Below are 20,714 nucleotides of genomic sequence, written 5' to 3' on the forward strand. Positions count from 1 at the left end.
CCAGATCCCAACCTGGTGCTGGAGACAGTCCAGCAAAATAGAATGGCCAATAGTGTCCAAGGCGGAACTAAGGTCCAGGAGAATAAGTATGGCACATTTACAAGAGCCAAAAGACATCAGTAGATCATTGGAGACTTTAAATAGAGCTGACTCTGTGCTGCGATGTGTCCTGAAGCCAGACTGAAAATTCTCCGTGATATTATTGGTTTCTAAAAAAAGAACAAGAGCTGAGAGTAGACGATTTGTTCCATTACCGCAGATAAAAATGGCAGCTTGGAAATAGGCCGGAAATTATTTAATAGTTACATCAAGGTTAGGCTTTCTAATAAAGGGATGTTTAAAAACAAAAAGGGAACAGAACCGCTAGCTAGAATGTTGTTTAGGATGAGGGAATTTGCAGGACCAACAGTGTTGAACACTTCCTTCCAAAAAGGCATGTAGGGACAATGTCCAGGGGACAAGTAGTCTTTAATAATGATCAAGAGACACAGGCTCAAACTGACTTAGGACAGTGGAGCAATGAGGGAGGACGGAGGGGTCGTAGGGAGGAGGTGAAATTGCAGATTGGATGTTATCAATTTTATTTGTAAAAGTTTAAAATTCATCACACGTGGCTGTGGTTGGCACAGAGCAGGCAGTAGCAGCAGGGTTAAGAACTGCGTTGAGTGTGTCAAATAGTACTTTGAGAGAGTGGGAATTTCTGGAAATAATCTAAGTATTTTACCCTTGCTGCTTTGACGGACTGCTGATACTTAACGAGACGACTTTGTATTATGCCAAGTGAGACTTGAAGCCTGTCTTTTCCACTTTATTTCTGCTTTCCTACATAATTGCCTAAGAGCACGTGTGTCCTCGTTCAGCCAGGGTTGAGTTTTAGTTTTCCTGAATTTGAGTGGGCCAACAGAGTCCAAGATGTCTACACAAGTTGAGTTGAACACTTTGAAGGAGTACAAGCTCTATTATGGATTATGAAGGCTCATAAAACTGCGTTATCAGTAAGGCTTCCACTGAACAGCCACAAGGTAATGAAACCTATGTAAACCCAACTACCATGTCTAATTTATAGTTACATTACCTTTACATTGCAAACCTGCTGGTTGTATACAAAATTAAAAAAGGTTTGACAAGCTTTAGAGATGAAGACAGACATTTACATTTTAGCTGCAGGACAGAGGCTCACTGAAGCCAAAAGGTGAGACTATTTAAATGTAGCATAAACACTTAAATATAAAAAAGGTCTTGTCAATGCCAATAGAAAAAAAAGATACATGGGCAATTAGACACTCAATAATAAAAACTTGAGTTGATCTTGTGACATCTGATTATGAAGGCAACACCTTCCACTGAGGTGACATGCATCATCATTAATTACAGAATTAATTGTAAATTTATGCCTGAGTTAATGTATGAGCTACCACCAACTGATGAAATGACAGGACTGATTTAATTATGGATTCATTAACACTTGTGAGTGAAAATCATCACCAGGCCTATGATAAATTCCAGCCCCCCCAAAAAAACTGACATTTCATCTTTTAGAATGAAGCTCATGTTGAGCCCAGATACACTATATATTAAACATTTTGTAGAAAACTGATGTTTTATGTAACTCATAGCCTTGTTGAAAATGTCACTGTTTGAGCGCAAACATCTTAAATATCCTGCGCCTGTTGCGGCTGCTCAAAGTGCTCAAACTTGCCGTGTTTTGGCAGACTGTCAGTCTGGATGTTGTGTTGTATTGTATATGTTGCATCGTGGATGGTGTGCAGTGATCTGGGGTTCAGCTGGTTGAATATACAGCCATCCTTTAATCTTGCAATGAAGCATGGGATGACACATGATCTCTGAGATATTGTGCGGGGGGGGGAGCATCCTCACCATCCGTACCGGTGCACTTCAACTCTTCCTATTCAGCAGGCTGATGAGGGAAGGAGCTTGACAATAGCACCACTAACACCATCTCTGTTTTGAATGTAGATGATACCGACGGTGCATACTTCAATACTGCTGCTGTCTGCTAAATGCCCTTTCCAAATTTGCTGAAGCACACTGATCAAAGAACATCCACATTCCTGCACCATAGGAACAACAGCTAATTACACGCACACACAGGATTGTTGTCCAGCTATATAAGCTAATACGAAAATGGTGCGTGAGCCTGCCTGAGGCCATGGACGTGTGCACTTTGTGTGTGCGTGCGGCTCTGCTGAGGCAGTCTAATACTGTGTGACTGGGGCCAGTGCTGTCAGCAGAGCAGAGACATGGACGCAGCACAAGTGCCTCCTTGCATAAATGTTGGGGCGGGCAGGGATGCTCATCCTCCTCTCCCACCGTCTGACACTTAAGGTCCAATCCACGATTCTAGGAGCTCATCAATTATGTGTTCACATACACCAACCAACACTAAAACCACCATTGGGTTCACTGTGCAGCACCCAGGTGGTAAAATGCTGAATATTTAGGGAATGAAACAAGGTGATGCTGGGGGAAAAGAAATAATAAAATAAATAAAGCATGCTATCCAAACCCTGGATGAATAGGCGATTTAAAAAAAAAAAGATACATATTTCCACTATCATATAATAACTGAGACTATATTTTCTTCCCATGTTTATTTTTAGAGTGCTTTTAAGAGACAGGACTGTCACAGTCTGTTACAGAAAACAAAGCAGGTATGACAGATGAAAACAGCAAGGAACTACTTTATAATCTTCAAAGCTTGTGTGTGCACGTGAGTATGAGTGTATCTGTTCTCAGCATTTAGTCAGGTTGGTTTCATTTTCAACAATCGTGCTGAGAAGATACCAGAGTTTTGGTACTGATAACTGAATACTTAAATTTTCGCTAACTTCAGGAATATACATTTTAGTCTTCAGATATTTAAGTCTCTATATTCATTAAAAAAAACAAAACAAAAAAAATAAACAGGCAAAGTTCGCTAATGCTAAATGTTGTCTAAACACAAGCAGCGGTCAAAACCTTTGCCTAAATAAAATAGTCTAAAATTTGCCTGACTTAAAAATCAGGAGGTGCTAAGGACCGACCTCACCGTTCCACCTGACAGGAGCAGGAGTGAAAGCTTAATTAAGTGTGTTTTATGAATGCAATGTGAACCAGAGTCCTTCTGCTGTCTTTTTCCTTTCCAGTTGGTAGAAAGAGGTTGAGTTTCTGGCTGATCAGCAAACATGTGTGAAGACTGTGACATCGCACCCACAGGTGTGATTAGACAATACATACATACCAGTTTTTGGTGACCATTTTCGATACGCTTTACCACAGATGTATTTCAGTCTGTATAAAAAAATAATTAAGGTTTGATACCCAGCCCTAGTGTTTACATGTTAGCTAAAATGAGAACTCCGTTTGCATGTTTACAATGAAACACATCTTCAATTTGGATTGAAGATGTGTTTTACATTTTACGTTTCTCCAGCAAGGCTGAATTGCAGACTGGGCCTTTAAAAACCACTGGACCAGTTGCCAAATTGAACCCCTGCTGTCAAGGGAGTGAGGAGTGTGTATGTGTGTCCTTTAATCTGTAGGAGGGAAGTGGCTGGTTTGTGTGTGAGGATGATCTGGTTCCCCTCACTCACGTTGGAGCAGAGAACAGTGACAAATACGACCCCTGACATATGCAAATGTCTGATTCACACAGGCGAGGCAGAGCGTGTGCAGTGCATGCAAGCCTGTGTTGGTACAGTTAATCTGCCTGCATGTGGTGGATGTTTGTCTGTGGATATTTCTGTTTGTCTGAAAAATTTTATGTGCATGGGCGCACGTGTGTTTCGCCTGCTGGGAGCTGGTGTGTGTTTGATGGGAGACAAGCTTACTTGGATCAGACTTGGAGAATGTGTCTCTGTCCAGCAGGTTTCTGTAAAAACAAGAAAATAAAGAGACACATTGACAAAAATTAATTGCACAGCTCTCCCACTTCAACAAAGAAAGTGGAACTACAAAGTTATTACATCACTAAACCTGGCCTAATTAGCCCCCTCACCGACCCCAACAACTTAATCATAATCCTCCTCTGACTTGAATAACAAAAGTCATTTCATCCAGTCAGTGAGGTAGCAACATTAAACAGACTATAAAATCAAGCATAAAGTGGAGCCCATTTATATTTCAAACATACAGAGAAAACAGCAGAAGAGAGGACCTATTTTTCACTTTTTTTGCACTCCCTGGGTACCAGAAACTGTTGCAGTGAGTGTCAAACAGGGTATCAGGAGAAACAGGTAACACCGGAAAACACAAGGGAATTGGACCCAAACGCAGACACTGAGGCAGAGCAGGTGGAGTTCAATAATTTAAAGAAAAGGTTCACACAGGCAGTGGTCAAAACCAGGGAATCAGTCCAACAAGGCAACCAAATCCAACAGAGAGCTGGCAAAGTCCAAAGGAAACAAAGCATAAATCCAACAGAACTCAAAGGAAACACGATCTGACAAAGAGACAAGGGGAAGCACACAGACTAAATACACTCAGGTGAAGGGAGAAAGCGACACATAGGTGAAACCAATCAGGGCAAGGCAAGCAATCAAAGACAGGAAGCAAAAATACATGAGACACATGACGGAAGGAGAATATTTCAAAATAAAACAGGAAACATCGATAGAAAACATGAAACTAAGGAAAACCAAAACTAAGAAGCAGAGCATGACAGCAACAACAGTGGAGGCTGCCATCAAATTTACATGACACTCCAGTCTTTGCTCTTTGCATGGGGAGGGATAAATGCACGTAAGAGTCCCATCACAGAGCAGATGCTCTGCACCACTGAGGTACTCCACGGTTAAACAGCTCTGAAGGAATTAAATATGCACACAGACGACAAGTCACATCTGCCTGAGACCTGAGAAGAAAGAAACCAAGGAGCAGCTCGGGCTCAGGAAAGGGAAACCCGGCCTGTTACGTCAGTGGTGGGCCTTTGTGGTTTTAACTGTGTGTCATTTGCTTACAGTGTGTCCAGGTCTCAGGAGGAGGTAGCCAGGAGGACAGGGATGAGGCTGACAACACCCAAAGAGGCTGAAGTGAACCCTTCACTCACTCACTCATCTTGTACTCCTGCCAAATCTTACATTAAAACCCCATTAAGCTTTCATAGAGCTAACCCAGAAAGACTAAATAATATGAGTGCATTGGCCATCAGCAGGAAGTCCAACAGGACACATTACCCCAAAATCTACTGTTGTGGAGCAGCCGAAAGTATTTTACAACACCACATCAAAAGGTAATACAGGCATAAAATGTATAACTGTACTTTTTAAATCAGAAGACTGATTCAGTGGACACAAAAATGGGAAATACCTTAAAATTGAATCCAATCTATTTCAACAAAACCACAAACTACAGCTTAAAAAATGGCCAGAGCTGTTGTATTGAATTGTGTTAAGATTTTACAGGTGTGCCTACTGTGCCTATGCCTACTCCATCCCGGTATGTTTACATTCCTCCAATCTCATTCATCTTCAGATTTTTAAATTCAAAACTTTTACAATGTCAGACCTACTGTACAGTGGCTTGTAAGTAACAGTGAATTTGAGGAATTTGAGGAATATTCCTAAAGTCAGAAAAAAATTCCTAACTGATGTAACTGAATCAGATATTTCTTCCCTTAAGCTTCCTTCTCCAAAACCCCCAGCTACTACACTACCCATGAAACAAATGGATTATGTATTTTCCTCAGGAAATTTCAGGAAGCTGTCCTGGCTAACATAGACGTCCTACATGAAAAGACATTGAAGTAAGGTTAATGATTGTATGAAGACATGTTTATGAGGATTATTTCCTTGCGAACACACAGATGTCAGAGGATCAGTATAAAGCAAAGTGTAAGGATGAAAAAAAACAGACGAAAAAACAGTTTAAAAAACCTAGACAAAACCAAATTAACTTACAAAGAGAGTACTTCTGCACTCTACACTTATAGGAAAGTCTTGAAGGACACTTATTTTGAACAGCCACCATCATAACTAAGTGGAGTGTCTAAAGTCTGCAGCTATAACATTTTACAACAAGTCCTCCAATCAACACAATTTGACATTTGTCATTATCTTCCAAAACCGTTACAAATAACTGTTACAAGAATGATTTGTATGACCATTTTCTGATTTCCACCTATATGGTTAAGGTTAAGGTTTACTTGGCTAAGGTTAGGGAACATCGTGGTCATGGTTAAAAGAAACCAATGTTGACAGTAGGAAACCTCGGGTTTAAAAGTCAGACACTTTTTACACCCAACTACCCACCTGGACTTCCTCCCCAAGAGGTTTTGCAGCGCTACAATAATGTCATGCTACTTCCACCAACAGTCATAATGTGTATGGCCACAAGAGGTCCTTGTCAAGTGAACATAAACACATGTCGTATTGGGAATTTGAACAAAATTATGTTGTTTTTGGAAGACTGAGGAAGATTGAAATGTGTTAAAATGTTGTTTTTTGGAGGAGCGTGGTGATTGAGACGGAAGATATGAATTTAGCCATATTCTGTGTTTGGATAATACTGTGCATACAGATGGAAATCTCTAGAAAATAATTATGCTGCAGGAGAGGTCTGACATGTTTCTATGAATATTTGATGCCTTTTTTTCCACAGTTTAAACTGTCACACTTGGAATTCATTGACTGACATGAATTTTAGTTGACCTTAGCCACCATGCTCCATGAAGTAAGAAACACAACAAACTTTTTGCTTTCCAAGCCTAGAGAGTGTTATTTTGATTCTTAAAAGGGAGATTTTGTGTAGAGCATCAGTAGCATTTCGTCCATATTGTGCTCTGCTGACAGAAAAAGAGAGAGACGAAGGGGGAGAGTAGGGAGAGAGGCTCCTGCTATCATGCTAGCTGCGGGGCGAGCGTTCTGTGGCCCGTCCTGTCCTGTATGACAAGCAGCGAGTGTCTTGAAGCCGTTGATGGCTAGTGATGTATCTAGATCAGGCACTCGTGTTGTGCTGATCCTAGTGTGGCCCAGATGGTAAAACACCACGCTCTGCTGCCTCGCTGTCAGGGCACGCCCACCGGCTTTCCCCCGCCTTTGAGACCTTAAATAAATTATAATAAGCTTTGGAATCGGGCCTAGTCATATCTGGGATGTGTTTATGACTGGCGGAAAGTCTGAGAGATTGTGTAGGAGTGAGAAGTGGCCGACTTCACCTGCCAACTGGGATAAATGTCCAATAAAAAGCAATACTGTACTCTGTTGGCTCCCAGAGGAGTATAAGTGGAGGCAGGGAACAAGATCCAGTGAAGGAAGGAAGAGAAAAAAAGAGTGTAAGGAGTGTATTAAAGACAGGACGCGACTGTATGTGTGTGAGTTCTGGCAGAACTGCACACACTTATATGGATATGGTAACCTCCCTCTGATTCATGTGCACCCTAGGGCTTCCACCTGGCCCTGACAGAGATGGGCGACTCTTTAAAAAGCCCTTTCCACCGCGGGCAGCCCGGGAAACGTCTGGGCGGTCCGAGCAGAGTGCCTCGTCGTTCATCAAACATTAACGAGAGCAGTCCCTCCTCGACACCAGAATTACATTTGAAATCCCACCAGTTACATCACAGCCACCTAAACATGGCAGCTGGAGCTTTAAATACCTGTATGTGAGGAAGGCAGGGAGGAGGGTACTTCCATCTGCAAGTGCAATTGAGATGAAATTGAAAAAGATGTTTTCTTGAAAAAAAAAAAGGGAACATTGCTTGCCTTCAGAGGTTTGCAACCAGACATAAAAAGAGTATCAAATAGGATTTCATCACAACAGGAGTGTGACTGTGGGCTTGGAGAAATTGCTTATTATTTGTTTTTTAATGACGTATTGTTTTTTTCCCAATTTTTATTCAAAATTTCCAGCAAAAATAAGAAAAAGAGAAGGTGATGCGTTCAAAGCAAAGATCATGTGCATGTACTGAAGCATTTGCCTTGTTCACACACCCACCCACCCTAACCTGTAATCGTCAAACAGGATATATAATCCAAAGGGGTTTTCCATATTGTATTAAAAGTGTGTTCTTGTTATGTGTTCTCAAGCTTGATACAGTTCTGCGCTTCCTTAACACAGCCTTAAAATTTAAGGGGAGAAGCGTGTTTCTATTTCAAGATAATGAGATGCCGAGGAAGTAAAGAAGTAAAAGCTACTGTAAGCTAATACAACAAAATAAATACCTGACAAATCGAGGTACTTCATCATTTTGATGTAAAACTAACAGAAAACAGCCCTGCTCATCAGCCACTGTCTATTCCATCCCTGCTTCCAAAGTCTCAAAAGTCAACCTAGGGAGGGTTGAGCTCGCACATGTCACAGCCCCGTGCTTGTGGGATCGCATTTGTGCATGCAGAGCAGAAATGCTCCCCCGCGAGGATGGTTTTCCGCTTGCGGATACTCTTCTGTGCGCTCGGATCATGTGCACGCGCCTGGTTTTTATTTGTGCGGGTTTTGAGATAAATTAACCGGCAAACAAAACAGAAATAAAAAAAGAGTTAATGTTAATGTTGCTCTGAGTTTGCTGGATGTGTGAATAGGCAACTCAACCAATTAAGACTGTTTTAAGAAATCTTAACAATGATAATACATTTTTGTAGTATAATGGATTGAGAACAACCACCGAAATACTACCGCTTAATAAGGGTTCCCTAACTAATGCCAAAAAGAACAATTGAGCTTAAGTTCAAATGTTCCTTTTCTTCAATTAAATAAAGATAAAACTGAAGTCATTGTTTTTCCAGCCAAGGAAGAATGATTAAAAGTCAGCGATCAGATTCAGTCGGTAATGTTAAAAACCACAAATCAAGCCAGAAATCTTGGTGTAGTCATGGACACAGACCTGAATTTCAATAGCCACAGTAAGATAATCACAAAGTCAGCGTACTACCACCTGAAGAATATGTCAAGATTTAAAGGACTTATGTCTCAGTAGGATTTAGAAAACTTAGAAAACGTCCATGCATTTATGTTCAGTAGACTCGACTACTGTAACTGTGTCTTTACAAGTCTCCCTAAAAAATCGATCAGACAGCTGCAGCTGATTTAGACGCTGCTGCTCGAGTCCTCACAAAGACCAAGAAAGTGGATCACATCCAGTTCTGAGGTCTTTAGGACCCCTGAAACTCTGTTCTTTTAAATCAAGGCTGAAGACTTCTTCTGTTTGCCGCTGCCTTTTATTACTTTTACTTTTCGTCATTTTATATTTAACTATTTTTAATTGTATTTAAATGTCTTTTTATATTGCCTTAATTTGCTTTTACATTTTGTCTTGATGCCTTTTATGTTTTATGTAAAGCACTTTGAATTGCCTTATTGTTGAAATGTGCTATACAAATAAACTTGCCTTGCCTTAAGCCCTGTGATTGTCCCCCATTTTTATTTTCACCAATAAATAGGATCATATACCTTAAGCGAGAATGAGTATATATCAAACCCTAACCCTGAAACAGCCATCAACACTTTCCACAACAATTTTCAACCATTCATGCTATAACACATGCTATGAGATGGATGTGAGTGCCTACATTTTTAGCCTGGCTGCCCCCGGTAGGATTGGAAGCATTAACCCTGGCAGTGTTAGTGCCAGCCTCTGCTCGCCAGACTCCACGGGAGCACAAGTAGCCAGGAAACCTTCTCAGCGAGAAAACCTCCTCGCATTCTTGGTTCTTAAAGTCCAAGCCCAGATTGCAGCGTGGGCGGTCGCTCCCATCTTATAACCTCACGTACGTCCACTAGCTTGACATTTAACCCTCCCGCCAATGTGCAAGTTAGCTTACTGTTAGTGCAGTAGCAGTTGCCTGTGGAGCTATAAACTAGCTAATAAAGAGGTCCCCTCAGTGAAAGAAGGCACAGTAATGAACAGCACAAGCTCGTCCTGCTGGGAGGATAACACCAGATCAATAAGGCCAACTGAGTCTGAAGAAAACTCTGAGCTGTTCTGATCAATCCACCTTAGAAGCACCTGAGACACTCTCTTCACACTCAGCAATTTTCTCAGACTCACAGTGTGTGTGTACAGTATGTGACCTCAGGTGAAAGTGATGTGCACCTAATAATGAACTAAAGGAATCCTACTTCACTGAGAGAAAGTCACAACATCAACAGTCCTTGTAAATTTGAGAATTACTGTACAACTGTGGTGGAAGAAGTACCCAGATCCTTTACTTAGAGGTATCAATACCACACTATGAAAACACTCCACTAAAAGTAAAGGTGCTGCATTCAAAACCTTACTTTTACTAAGTATTATCAGCAAAATTTACTTTAAGTATCAAAAGTAAACGTAGTCATTATGCAGAAAAATGGTGCCTGTCAGTGTTTTACTATAATATATAATGTTGGATTAATATTTCTGCTGCATTAATGTGTTTGTTTAATTTTACTGCTGCAGATGTTTAAGGTTGCGCTAAATTAAACTACTTTAAGCTACCCAACAGTATATAGCCTAATCTACATGAATGCATCATATTCTATAAGATCACCATATGTTTGTAGCGTTGCTGTCCTGTGAGAAGCACCTATCTCTAAAAAGTCAACTTTTCATGAGCTCAGAAAAACAGCCCTGTTTTCAGCTTTGTGCATTAAAATTGTTTATTTAGCTTTAGAAGTAGGATCATTTTCTCAACCCATAAAAAAGGAACATTTAATCCTTCAGTTTATCAGGAACACTGACATTCAAAATCACCAAATTTGGAGATACATGGTTTTCACTGGAAAGGAAGGGTATGCAAAATTGTAATCTGAAAAGTAACTAAAGCTTTCAGACAAATGTAGAGGAGTAAAAAGTACAATATTTGCCTCTGAGATGTAGTGGAGAAGAAGTATAAAGTTGCATAAAATGGAAATACTCAAGTAAAGTACAAATACCTCGAATTTGTACTTAAGTACAGTACTTAAATGTGTAAATGTGCTTCGTTACATTCGATATCTGGTTACAGAGTACATGTGACTTGCTCTTAGTTGAAGTGGGTGTAATTTAGGGGACGGCAATATTCGCCTACTGGCTAAAACTGTATATGTATTGGTAAAAGTCAAGACAGAGCTTCTAGTGTCATATTTGCAAAGTTCTTTCACATAATTGTTGTTCTGCAGGGAAAATATCATTGCTTGACCAGGTACTGTGAACATGAATATATTTTGTACAGAAACGTGAGATGAGCCGGCCCTGGCATTCCTGATCACATTTCTCATTATATTATAATAGAGAGCAACTGCAGTTACTGTAAATGCATATTTTTTAACCACACTCCCTCATATAGATAACATAGTTGCATACTGTATATTAACTATAAAGCATTACAACAATTTAAATGCTGTATGTTATACTGTGATGTGTTTACAGCTTGCTCAGAAAGTATACAATTCCTGGATTCTTTTAAGCTTAAAGCAAAGTAACCGCATTAAAATCACATATTGTGCTCAGTAGAAAGGCATCAAACAGTACTAATCAACAGAATGTCTTCAAATCCGCCCTCAGCAATCACAAAGATGGAGGAAAGTGACTATGCGAAAGATGAAAGCAGAGGAACAGAGGGGGCAGGAGGTGAGGTGGTTAGTAATGTGATGGAGCCATGTCAGCTCTCTGAGGTAACCAGGTGGAGCTATGGTGGCTGGCTGGTGCCTTAATTAGGCCAAATGAGTCCTTCAAAAACTCATTAATGCAGCCACTCAGCATGACCCCCACTGGGCCTCCTGCGGTTTGGATGTGCCACATGAGACCGACTTGATCTGTTGGTTTTATGCTCTTTGCTCTGTTCCACCTAAATGGTGGAGGATTTGTAAAACTGAGGACAAATACATTTTAGGTTACCAAAGCTACAAGGTGAAGCAACACTGAGAAGGAGATGTTGACGGGAAACAGGGGATCTGTTTACTCTGATTTCATTTCGGTTAGTTTCATGTGTTTGAACTTGAAATTGTACTTCTTTGGTTTGAGTTAGTAGTCAAAATAGAAACCTGGTACTTAATAAGAAAAAATGGAACCAAGTGAAAATTTATGAAACAATAGGTATGAAAAAAGAAAGATAAAGAATAATAAATCAACGGAAAAAGTGATAAATTACATAAACAAACTGTACCTGGAGGAATTTTTGCACCTAATTATAACAGTGTACACAGCCACAGAGCGCCTCCCTACTCTCCCTCGTGACAAGACATGAGAAGAAGAAGACTTCTTTATGCATAAAATGTTCATTTGGTCAAGATGTGTAAGTCACACTGGATCAAAAAATATGTGTACAGATTTGACAAAGAGTACGAATTTGGACACAAATTGCATCAATCGGGCGCCAAGGGTTTTAAAGTACCTCCATGAGCTGTGTGTCACAGCCACTGATGGTCTGCTGATCGTGTTGTTAAGAGGGCTTAATCAGCGGCCCAAACTACAATAACTCGCTTCCTGCTATTTTTAAAACACCAGCATACACCTGTCCCTTTCTCCTCAGCAGTATCTTTATCTGACGTCTCTCCCTCCACGTCCCCCCCCTTCAGCTCTCCCACACACCCCTGGAGATAATGTATATTATAAAAAGGTATTTGGCAATAATTGTTGAATAGGTGTGTGTTATGATGCTGAGAATTAATATAACTACTTTTTTGGGCAATGGGAATCAGAAACAACAGAAGCATCTTTCTGAGAATGTGACAGCTTATCTACCTCAATGTAGTGCTGACACGATTAGTTGATTATTAAATTAGTTGACTGCCAGAAAAATAACAACAAATTTGATAAATAATCATTTAAGTCATTTCTCAAGCAAAATTGCCAAACATTTGCTTCTTCCAGCTTCTCAAATTAGATTTGATTACTTTTTTAAAAAAAATATCTGTGAATTAAATATTTTTGCATTTTGGACCCAGTGCACTGTAAACCTTGAGCTCTGTGAACTTCTGATGGGCATTTTTGACATTTTATGGACAAACAATTAACTGAAAAAATAATCAATATCTTTTTTTAGCATTCAAACACTGAAGGTTATTTAACTACGTCCTTATCTTCTTCAAATGTATGTATCTGACTAACCTGTTTAATATTACAGTGATGTTGGCTGTTTGTGTACAGTACTGAAACTTAGAAGAAATATCCAACAAGTCTTTCTGTCTCTTTCTTCACCTTCTTTGTGGAAAGTGCAACATCGGCTGTGACACATCGACCGGCCTCTCAGCGGGTCAGCATCCAGCTTCAATACAGCCACATCACAGCACGTCAGTTCTTCGACGGGATACACTTCCTACCTTTTGTGCCCAAAGGTCACGGCTATCTCTCCGCTGTGGACCACTCAGATCAGATGACAGCCACACCGACGTGAACACCGACATCTTTGTGCTCCGAGGACCGACGGTCTGCAGGGCTCGTTTGATCCTGCAGCTCTAAAGACCTGCCTGGCTCGCTGTTTACTATTCATACACAAAACTACTCTCCATCTCTGTGTGTGTGTGTGTGATCAAGGCCTTGTGTTCAGGAGTGATATGCATTCATCAGTCAAACGGATGTGTGCTGTTGCAGCAGACTGGGGGATTTTCTTCTCACTGATGCGCAATATTGGACTTGAGTTAATCAATCTGTCATCTCTTCTGCTTGACTACACACGTGATGAGTGCGGCGATGGTTTGGATTTATTGAGTGAAGAGGGGCTTTCACTGACGGATGGGATCTATCTAGACTGAATGCTTCAGTAGCTTTGCCGACACGCAGAGACACCAAAGTGGGAGAATCACACCACCCACCAGGGCTGGTAAATTTTGTGTTAGTGAGGGTTTCGACTCTGCCATCAGCTCAGTAGCTAACTATACCGGTCACGCCATCTTATGGATGAAAACACGACAGCACTGGTATTCAGGATAAATGTTTCAACTAGAAGTGCATTCAATGAAACTTTTATTTTTCTTTAAATGGCCGCGTGTGGAACTTTATCAAAGCTATGCAGAGTAGAGCCACAACGATTAATCGATCGACAGAAAATGAATCGCAACCATTTTGATAATCGATTATGTCAAATCAAGCGTTAGTCTTACATTATAGTGAGTTTAATATAATCGAGTTTTGGACTGTTGGTTGGACAAAACATGAGATCTGAAGACGTAACCTTGATATTGTGACGAGCATTTTTCAGTGTTTTGCAATGTTTTATAGACCAAACAATTAATCAGTTAATCAAGAAAATGATTAGCAGATCAATCAATAACTAAAATAATCATTATTTGCAGCCCTGATGCAGATAATTTGTGAGAGTGTTGTTGCACCTCTGACCACAGCCAACAGTGACGTCATGGTGTGACGTGTCAGCTTTCAGTGTGCTCCAGTGATTCAGTGTTGAACTTCCGAAAAGTTGGGCGATGCGCGAGAGACTTGCTCTTTCAGTCTTTTAGTCCCTAGTTATGGGTCATGCTCCACAAATTGTGAATCCTACATTTCCCATAATGCAAATCGATAGCATCTTTCATTAGACCCTCACTGTCTGGTAAACACTCATGCCTTTTAAACTCCAGTTTGTAAAGCAGACTTTCTGTTATAAATAAGTAGCCTCTAAGCCTAGACGCACTTGACAAAGCTACTTCAGAGCCACTGAAGACCTTATGCAACTGTTTTCCGGGCTGAGTAGTACTCCTCAGGACTAGTAAACTGATTTTGAGTGGGCTAGATGAGAGAGTTCTGCTTTTCAAACCTCACTTTCCAGATATGAGGCATGTCTCTCAAGAAACAATGTCCCCATTACCCTGGATAGTCACAGGACAATTTTCATAGGTGCTATTTCCTTAGTATCTTAGTTTCCTTAGTATCATCTTAAAGGGTTAGTTTGCCCAAATGTTAAAAACAACAACAACATATTGTCTCGCTCCCAGAAGTGTTGAGATATCTGTTACTGAGATTTCTACCACCAACTCAATACAATGGAGGTTAGTGGAAATTTGTTTGTGCTGCTCACAGCTTTAAAAACTGACATAAAACTAAATCAGTCTAGAGACAATGTCCTTTCTAGGGTAACAGCACCTATGAAAACTGAACTGGGAACATTGTTTCTGGAGAGACATGTTGCTGTTGAGTTCATCAACTGTCATTTTTTAAAGCTTTAAGCAGCTTAAACAAAATTCACCTCCATGATTTGGAGTGGTGGCAGAACTTTTAGAAGTAAATATTGCATGAAATTGAAACTATCTGCATGGCTGGCTATCACCATGGTTGATTGAGAAATTTATTTTCTAAGATAAAGTTTTTTAGCGATTTGGGTGACCCTTTCAGTCATTTCAGCTAGACACTGTACACGTTGTTGATTGTAGACTACAATTTTCATTTTCAAGGATCCAAAAAGCAAATGACAAATCATCGCTACTCCACAACTTTACAGAGTAATAGCTAGTTTACGCCTGTCTTTCGTGAGAGGTGACTTCACTTAATGGCTAACTCAATGGTCCTATGACTCAAAACTCCTTTACAACCATTAAAGAAATGTCACTACAGTTCCATTTTCTATACCTACGTGTTCCTATTAACGGTCACATGGGCTGGAGTTTACACATTATGTTTGAATGTATAAGAACAGCAGAAAACATAGATGACTCATAACTCTCAACAGAAGAGCTTTTCTTTCATGATGCCATCATTTCAAAACAACAATTATTTTGTCCAGATGGTGACTTCCTCATTTTGGAAGGAGCGTCTTCACAGACTCTGATCTCAAAATCGTTAAGGTCATTATCAGGCTGACTTCTTCTGTCGAGCCATTATCAGGCTTTTATCTTAGACCGATATAAAACAACAACAGGAGCTCGGTCTCCTGCAGCAGCTGGCTGATTTTAGGTCAGTGGAAACATAATTCAGTCTTTGTTCTTCTTTGTTCTCCTGTTCATTATCATTATCGTGTGTCTCAAAACAGACTTACAAGAACAAAAAGAAACATAACCTAGCCCTAAACCTTTAGAGTTGGATGGTTGTGAATAATCAAATATTACAGTATTTATAATATCATACTATGTTTTAATAATTACATTACTGATGATAATTTAGGGGTGACTGGTGCTTTTAGAGATTAAGTTGTTTAATTAATTAGTCAATACACAGAAAATTAAGCAGCAACTATTTTGCTAATCGATGAGGCCTAACTGTTGGAGTCATTTTTCAAGCAAAAATGCCAACAATTTGCTGGTTCCAGGTTTTCATATGTGAGAATTTGCAGCTTTTCTCTGTCTTATATGATACTAAACTAAATATCTTTGGGTGTTGGACGTCAGACAAAACAAGCAATTTAAAGATGTCACCTTGGGTTTTGAGAATTTTTTATGTACATTTTCAGTATTTTCTGAAATGATCAATCAAATAATCGAGACAATAATCAACAGAATAATCAATAATGAAAGTAATGGTTAGTTTCCGCCCTAGGTGCTTTCATTTCACACAAGAAACTTGAAAATGATCTTTGATAGTGTGGATATGATGACCAAACGGCAGAGGCAGAACAGTGAACACTTTACTGTAATGCAGCATTTACCAGAAAAGACATGCGCTCAGCTATATTACAATATCAAGATAGCCAAAATCCTATATAATACAGTCTCCTGTCTCAATACTGTCTTGATATTATACTGATGGGGGACAAATTAAAGCAGAAAATCTGAATAAATGAGCGAAACATAATGAATGCAGATGCTTCCATACAGGGCAGGAGAGGACACTGAATGGTTTGACGTAGTGCTGCAACTAACAAATAATTTCCTTATCCATTAATATGCTGATCATTCTGACTAATTGTTTGCTATAAAATAGCATTAATACAGTGAAAAGTGGCCATTACAGTTTCATAAAGTCCATGTTGAGGTATTGAAATTATTTTGTCCAACCAACAATCCAAAACCCAAAGATATTCAGTTTATATTTAGAGCTGGGTATCGCCACTGATTTCCCGATTTCGATTCACAAGATCCCAATTCGATTTGATTTCTGATTCGATCCAACATCAATTCAGTTAGGGATATTTTAGTAACAATACCAATTTTGCTTGGATATAAAAGAAATTCTCAGAGAACTAATGCTGTAAATTATACAAGAAACCCTCTAACCTGGTGCATTATTACATTATGAATTGACCCTTTAAATCACCTATAACAGCTGATATTTCCATTCAGACGTGTTTCCCCAACCATTACATTATAAATATATAAATGTTAAGAAAAAAACTTGACATTTAAGGTTGAAATAATGTCCCTTAATCATCAAGTATTGCATTTCTAAATGTTGTGCTGTTATTTCCGCTTTAAAAGAAAAAAAAGATAGATTGTTAGAAAGATTAGACATAGATTGTTTGATGACTGCTCACTCAGTCAGTCAGGTGCGCCCGGGACCCTGTGTACCTGAGTGGCAAACCAAACCAAACCTCACTGATACATGTAAGTTAGCATAATATGTTGTAGAATTTTAGTGTTATTCACGCTTTAATACTGCGTGGTTATGTATCAACATTTATACACACTGTTTGTGAACTTCCTTCTCCTTACGTTCGGCGCATCTATGTGCTGTTTTTAGCTCAGAGAAAGAGTTCATCAAGCTAGCAGCACAACACGTGAAAGCAGCCAAATCTGTAAAGTTTCCCCAAGTATTCCAATATTGCCTTTCGATCCATGGAGCCCAGCTCGCTGCACTTCGCGGCCGGAGAAAGCTTATCCTGGAGTTGCAGTTCGGGGGAAAGCGGCTACATCCCAGCCTCAAACATAACACAAAATACGGGTAAACACCACTTTCTGACCTGAACTGTCAATCTGCCTGTCATAGAAACAAAACACACGCGCAGCGCTTTTCTCTCTCACCGCACAAGTGTGCTTCACTCCAGCAGACCTAGCCCTATTTATATTTCCAAGGAATTGAATTTCAGTCTCATCTTTTAAGCCAACAGTGACAAGAAGACCTTAGTAAAGTGCTCAAAATAGCAATACAATTCCATGACAACTGGGCAAACTCCATCTGCTGATGAAGATCATGATTGAAAGCTTCAGAGCAGCTATGATGTGGACCTTGTGGTGAGATTGTTGTTTGAACTGTTTCCATGTGAAGAATGAACCTTCAGCAAAGATATACTATCATAGAAATCAAACCAAAAAAAAAAAAAAAGCACATTGCTGAAAAAACATTTGGCATTTTTGCTTGAAAAATGACTTCAACGATTAATCAATTCACAGTCACCAGATTTCAATCCAACTGAACACCAATTTTGGATTTTGGAGCAATGTGTTAAACAGCACTCTCCACCACCTCCATCATCAAAACACCAATTGAGGAAATATCTTGAATCCCTCGAGCAGAGACGTGGCAAATCAATGCTAAAGAGCACTGACGGAGAGCTAAAACAGTTAATCGAATAGTTGACTCAGAAAATTAATCAGCTACTACTTTCGATTAATTGTTTTAAGTCATTTTCAACAATGTGCTGCTTTTCTTTTCTTTGTCTCATGTGATTGAAAAGTCAATATCTTTGCTTGGTTTGCATGACTAAGAGTCCAAATTTAATCAATTTAAAGATGTCACCTTGTGTATGATGGCCATTTATTCCTACTTTCTGGAATTTTATTGACCAACAGTAAGAAAATAATCTTCAGATAAAAAATGATTGTTAGCTGCAGCCGTACACTGAGGCTGTTCTGGAAGCTAGCGGTGGATAAACACCTTACACCTTACCTTTATGTTGGTTTTTACCTTAATTTGTCACCTATCTGTATAATACCCAGCTATAGCATGCACAGAAGACATAGATAGATAGATAGATAGATAGATAGATAGATAGATAGATAGATAGATAGATAGATAGATAGATAGATAGATAGATAGATAGATAGATAGAGTTGCTGATTATTTTTGCATTTAATTGATTAGTCTGTCTATGAAATGTCAGAAAACAGTTGTGTCCATCACAGTTTCCCAGAGTCCAAGGTGACGTCACCGTTCAGTGGTCCAAAACCCAAAGATATTCAATTTACTGTCAAATTAAACAGAGAAAAGCAGAAAAATCCTCAAATATATAAAAAAACTGCAAATATTTTTGGTGTCTTTGATTGAAAACTGACTGAAACAATTAATTGGCCCAGTCGTTCATTTTCTGTGGATCTACTAATCAGTTATCAGTTCTAATATATATAGATAGATAGATAGATAGATAGATAGATAGATAGATAGATAGATAGATAGATAGATAGATAGATAGATAGATAGATAGAGATACAGTGATTTGCATATCCAGATAAATTAGGATGAATAAATATATCCAATATATTAAATTAACTAAACAAGTTGTGATTGGGGGTGACTACTTTAGGTGAGTCTCATCAGCAAGTTGCAGCATCCAGGAATTACTGCCTCCTTCCCAATCCCTCATTTTGTATCTCCGTGATGGAGAGGCTCTACTGTAGATGGAGACACCATCTACAGTGCCTACCCCTCTACTATTAGTGCTACAGTAAGAAAGGAGTGGAGAGGATGGTGCTTCAGTAGTAAAACTGCCACAATCTGAACCAAACACACTGCCCATGCATGCTTCATCCAGTCTCCAAACATCCTGAGAGGGGGGGAAAAAATGAATTTGTGCAATATTACATTATTATTAACAACATAAATTCCCACAGCTCTGCATGTGGCAGCTGTATCAGAGCTCGGAGATGTGACAATACAGTAAATACATGTCAACTCTGATCTCCGTCTGGCGAGCACCCAAAGGCAAACCGCTGCAAACAGACGCACAAAATCTGCTGTATTTCCCTCCAACTTCCCATTTAAGTGCCTAGATTATGATTCGATTTCCAATACGGTGATACAAAGAGAAAACTGATCCTTAAAAGCCTACAATCAATGACAATAAACTGTATTTTTCGCAATTTAAAACGAGCGCGAGCGGAGTTTCTCGTGCGTTTACTCTCCACTACAACAATGCATCCTAGTGAGCGACAGTTACTCCCTATCAAATATCAGACTATTTAACAATTTCACACATATAAACATATCCTTTGTGTCTCTAACAGTAGCAGACAGCGTGGGAAACCAGCAGCAGTTGGTACTCACCTACAAGAAACCGTGAGTTCAACTTTGGTGGCAGGTATAGCAGCGGTGAAAGGGTCTGCGTCCCCAATACACGCCATATTCATCGAGCTGCCGCTTGGTCGATCACAAATCGCCCCGTATCCAGCGCCTTAACGGCGGCATGAGAGGAACCGACAGAAGAGAAATGTGGAAATAAACAGGAAGCCTCACAGTGAGAAGACAACAAGCCGTTTGTTTCTGCAAGCGCGAAGCACCGGAGAGAGACACGCGGACGCGGAGCTGCAGCGCGCCGGAGTCGCGTCAGTGCGCCTCGGTGCTCCGGAGGAGAGAGGACGGTGGGAAGGGGAGGGAAGACACGCATACACACACACACACACACACATACACACACACACACACACACACACACACACACACACACATATAGCGTGGGAGTGTCAGAGTACAGTATTTATCGATTTATAAACTGTAAGGGCCAAATAGCTTGACAAAGATGAAAGATCATTTTTCTCTCTTAGAAAATGAGTTTAGGGTTCAGAAAGATTAGGATCAGGTTTAGTTCAGATTCAGGGTTTGGGTTTTGGAGATGAGATTGTTTTGGGTTAAAACGGTCAAGTGTAGTTTAGTTTAGTGTTGGGCTGTGGAATTATAAATTAAAATCAACTGAAAAAAAACAGCTAGCATTAGCACTGGGGGTTAGCCGTTGGCCGTTGGTTTCTATGAA

The 20,714-nt window shown here is 39.8% G+C and overlaps 1 protein-coding gene across 1 annotated transcript in view; it reads right to left on the reverse strand.

Annotated features, from left to right (window-relative positions):
• LOC122874497 (copine-8-like) overlaps nt 1-20,311 on the reverse strand; it is a 72,410-nt gene extending 52,099 nt beyond the window's left edge. The window contains exons 1-2 of the mRNA XM_044192415.1: nt 20,012-20,311; nt 3,831-3,871 (exon numbers count right to left, since the gene is read on the reverse strand). Coding sequence (XP_044048350.1) covers nt 3,831-3,871; nt 20,012-20,094 — 124 coding nt within the window. The 5' untranslated portion in view covers nt 20,095-20,311. The remainder of the gene's footprint in view (nt 1-3,830; nt 3,872-20,011) is intronic.
• Nucleotides 20,312-20,714: the final 403 nt, after the last annotated feature.

This window comes from Siniperca chuatsi, linkage group LG4 (assembly GCF_020085105.1).
Source record: "Siniperca chuatsi isolate FFG_IHB_CAS linkage group LG4, ASM2008510v1, whole genome shotgun sequence".
NCBI lineage: Eukaryota > Metazoa > Chordata > Actinopteri > Centrarchiformes > Sinipercidae > Siniperca > Siniperca chuatsi.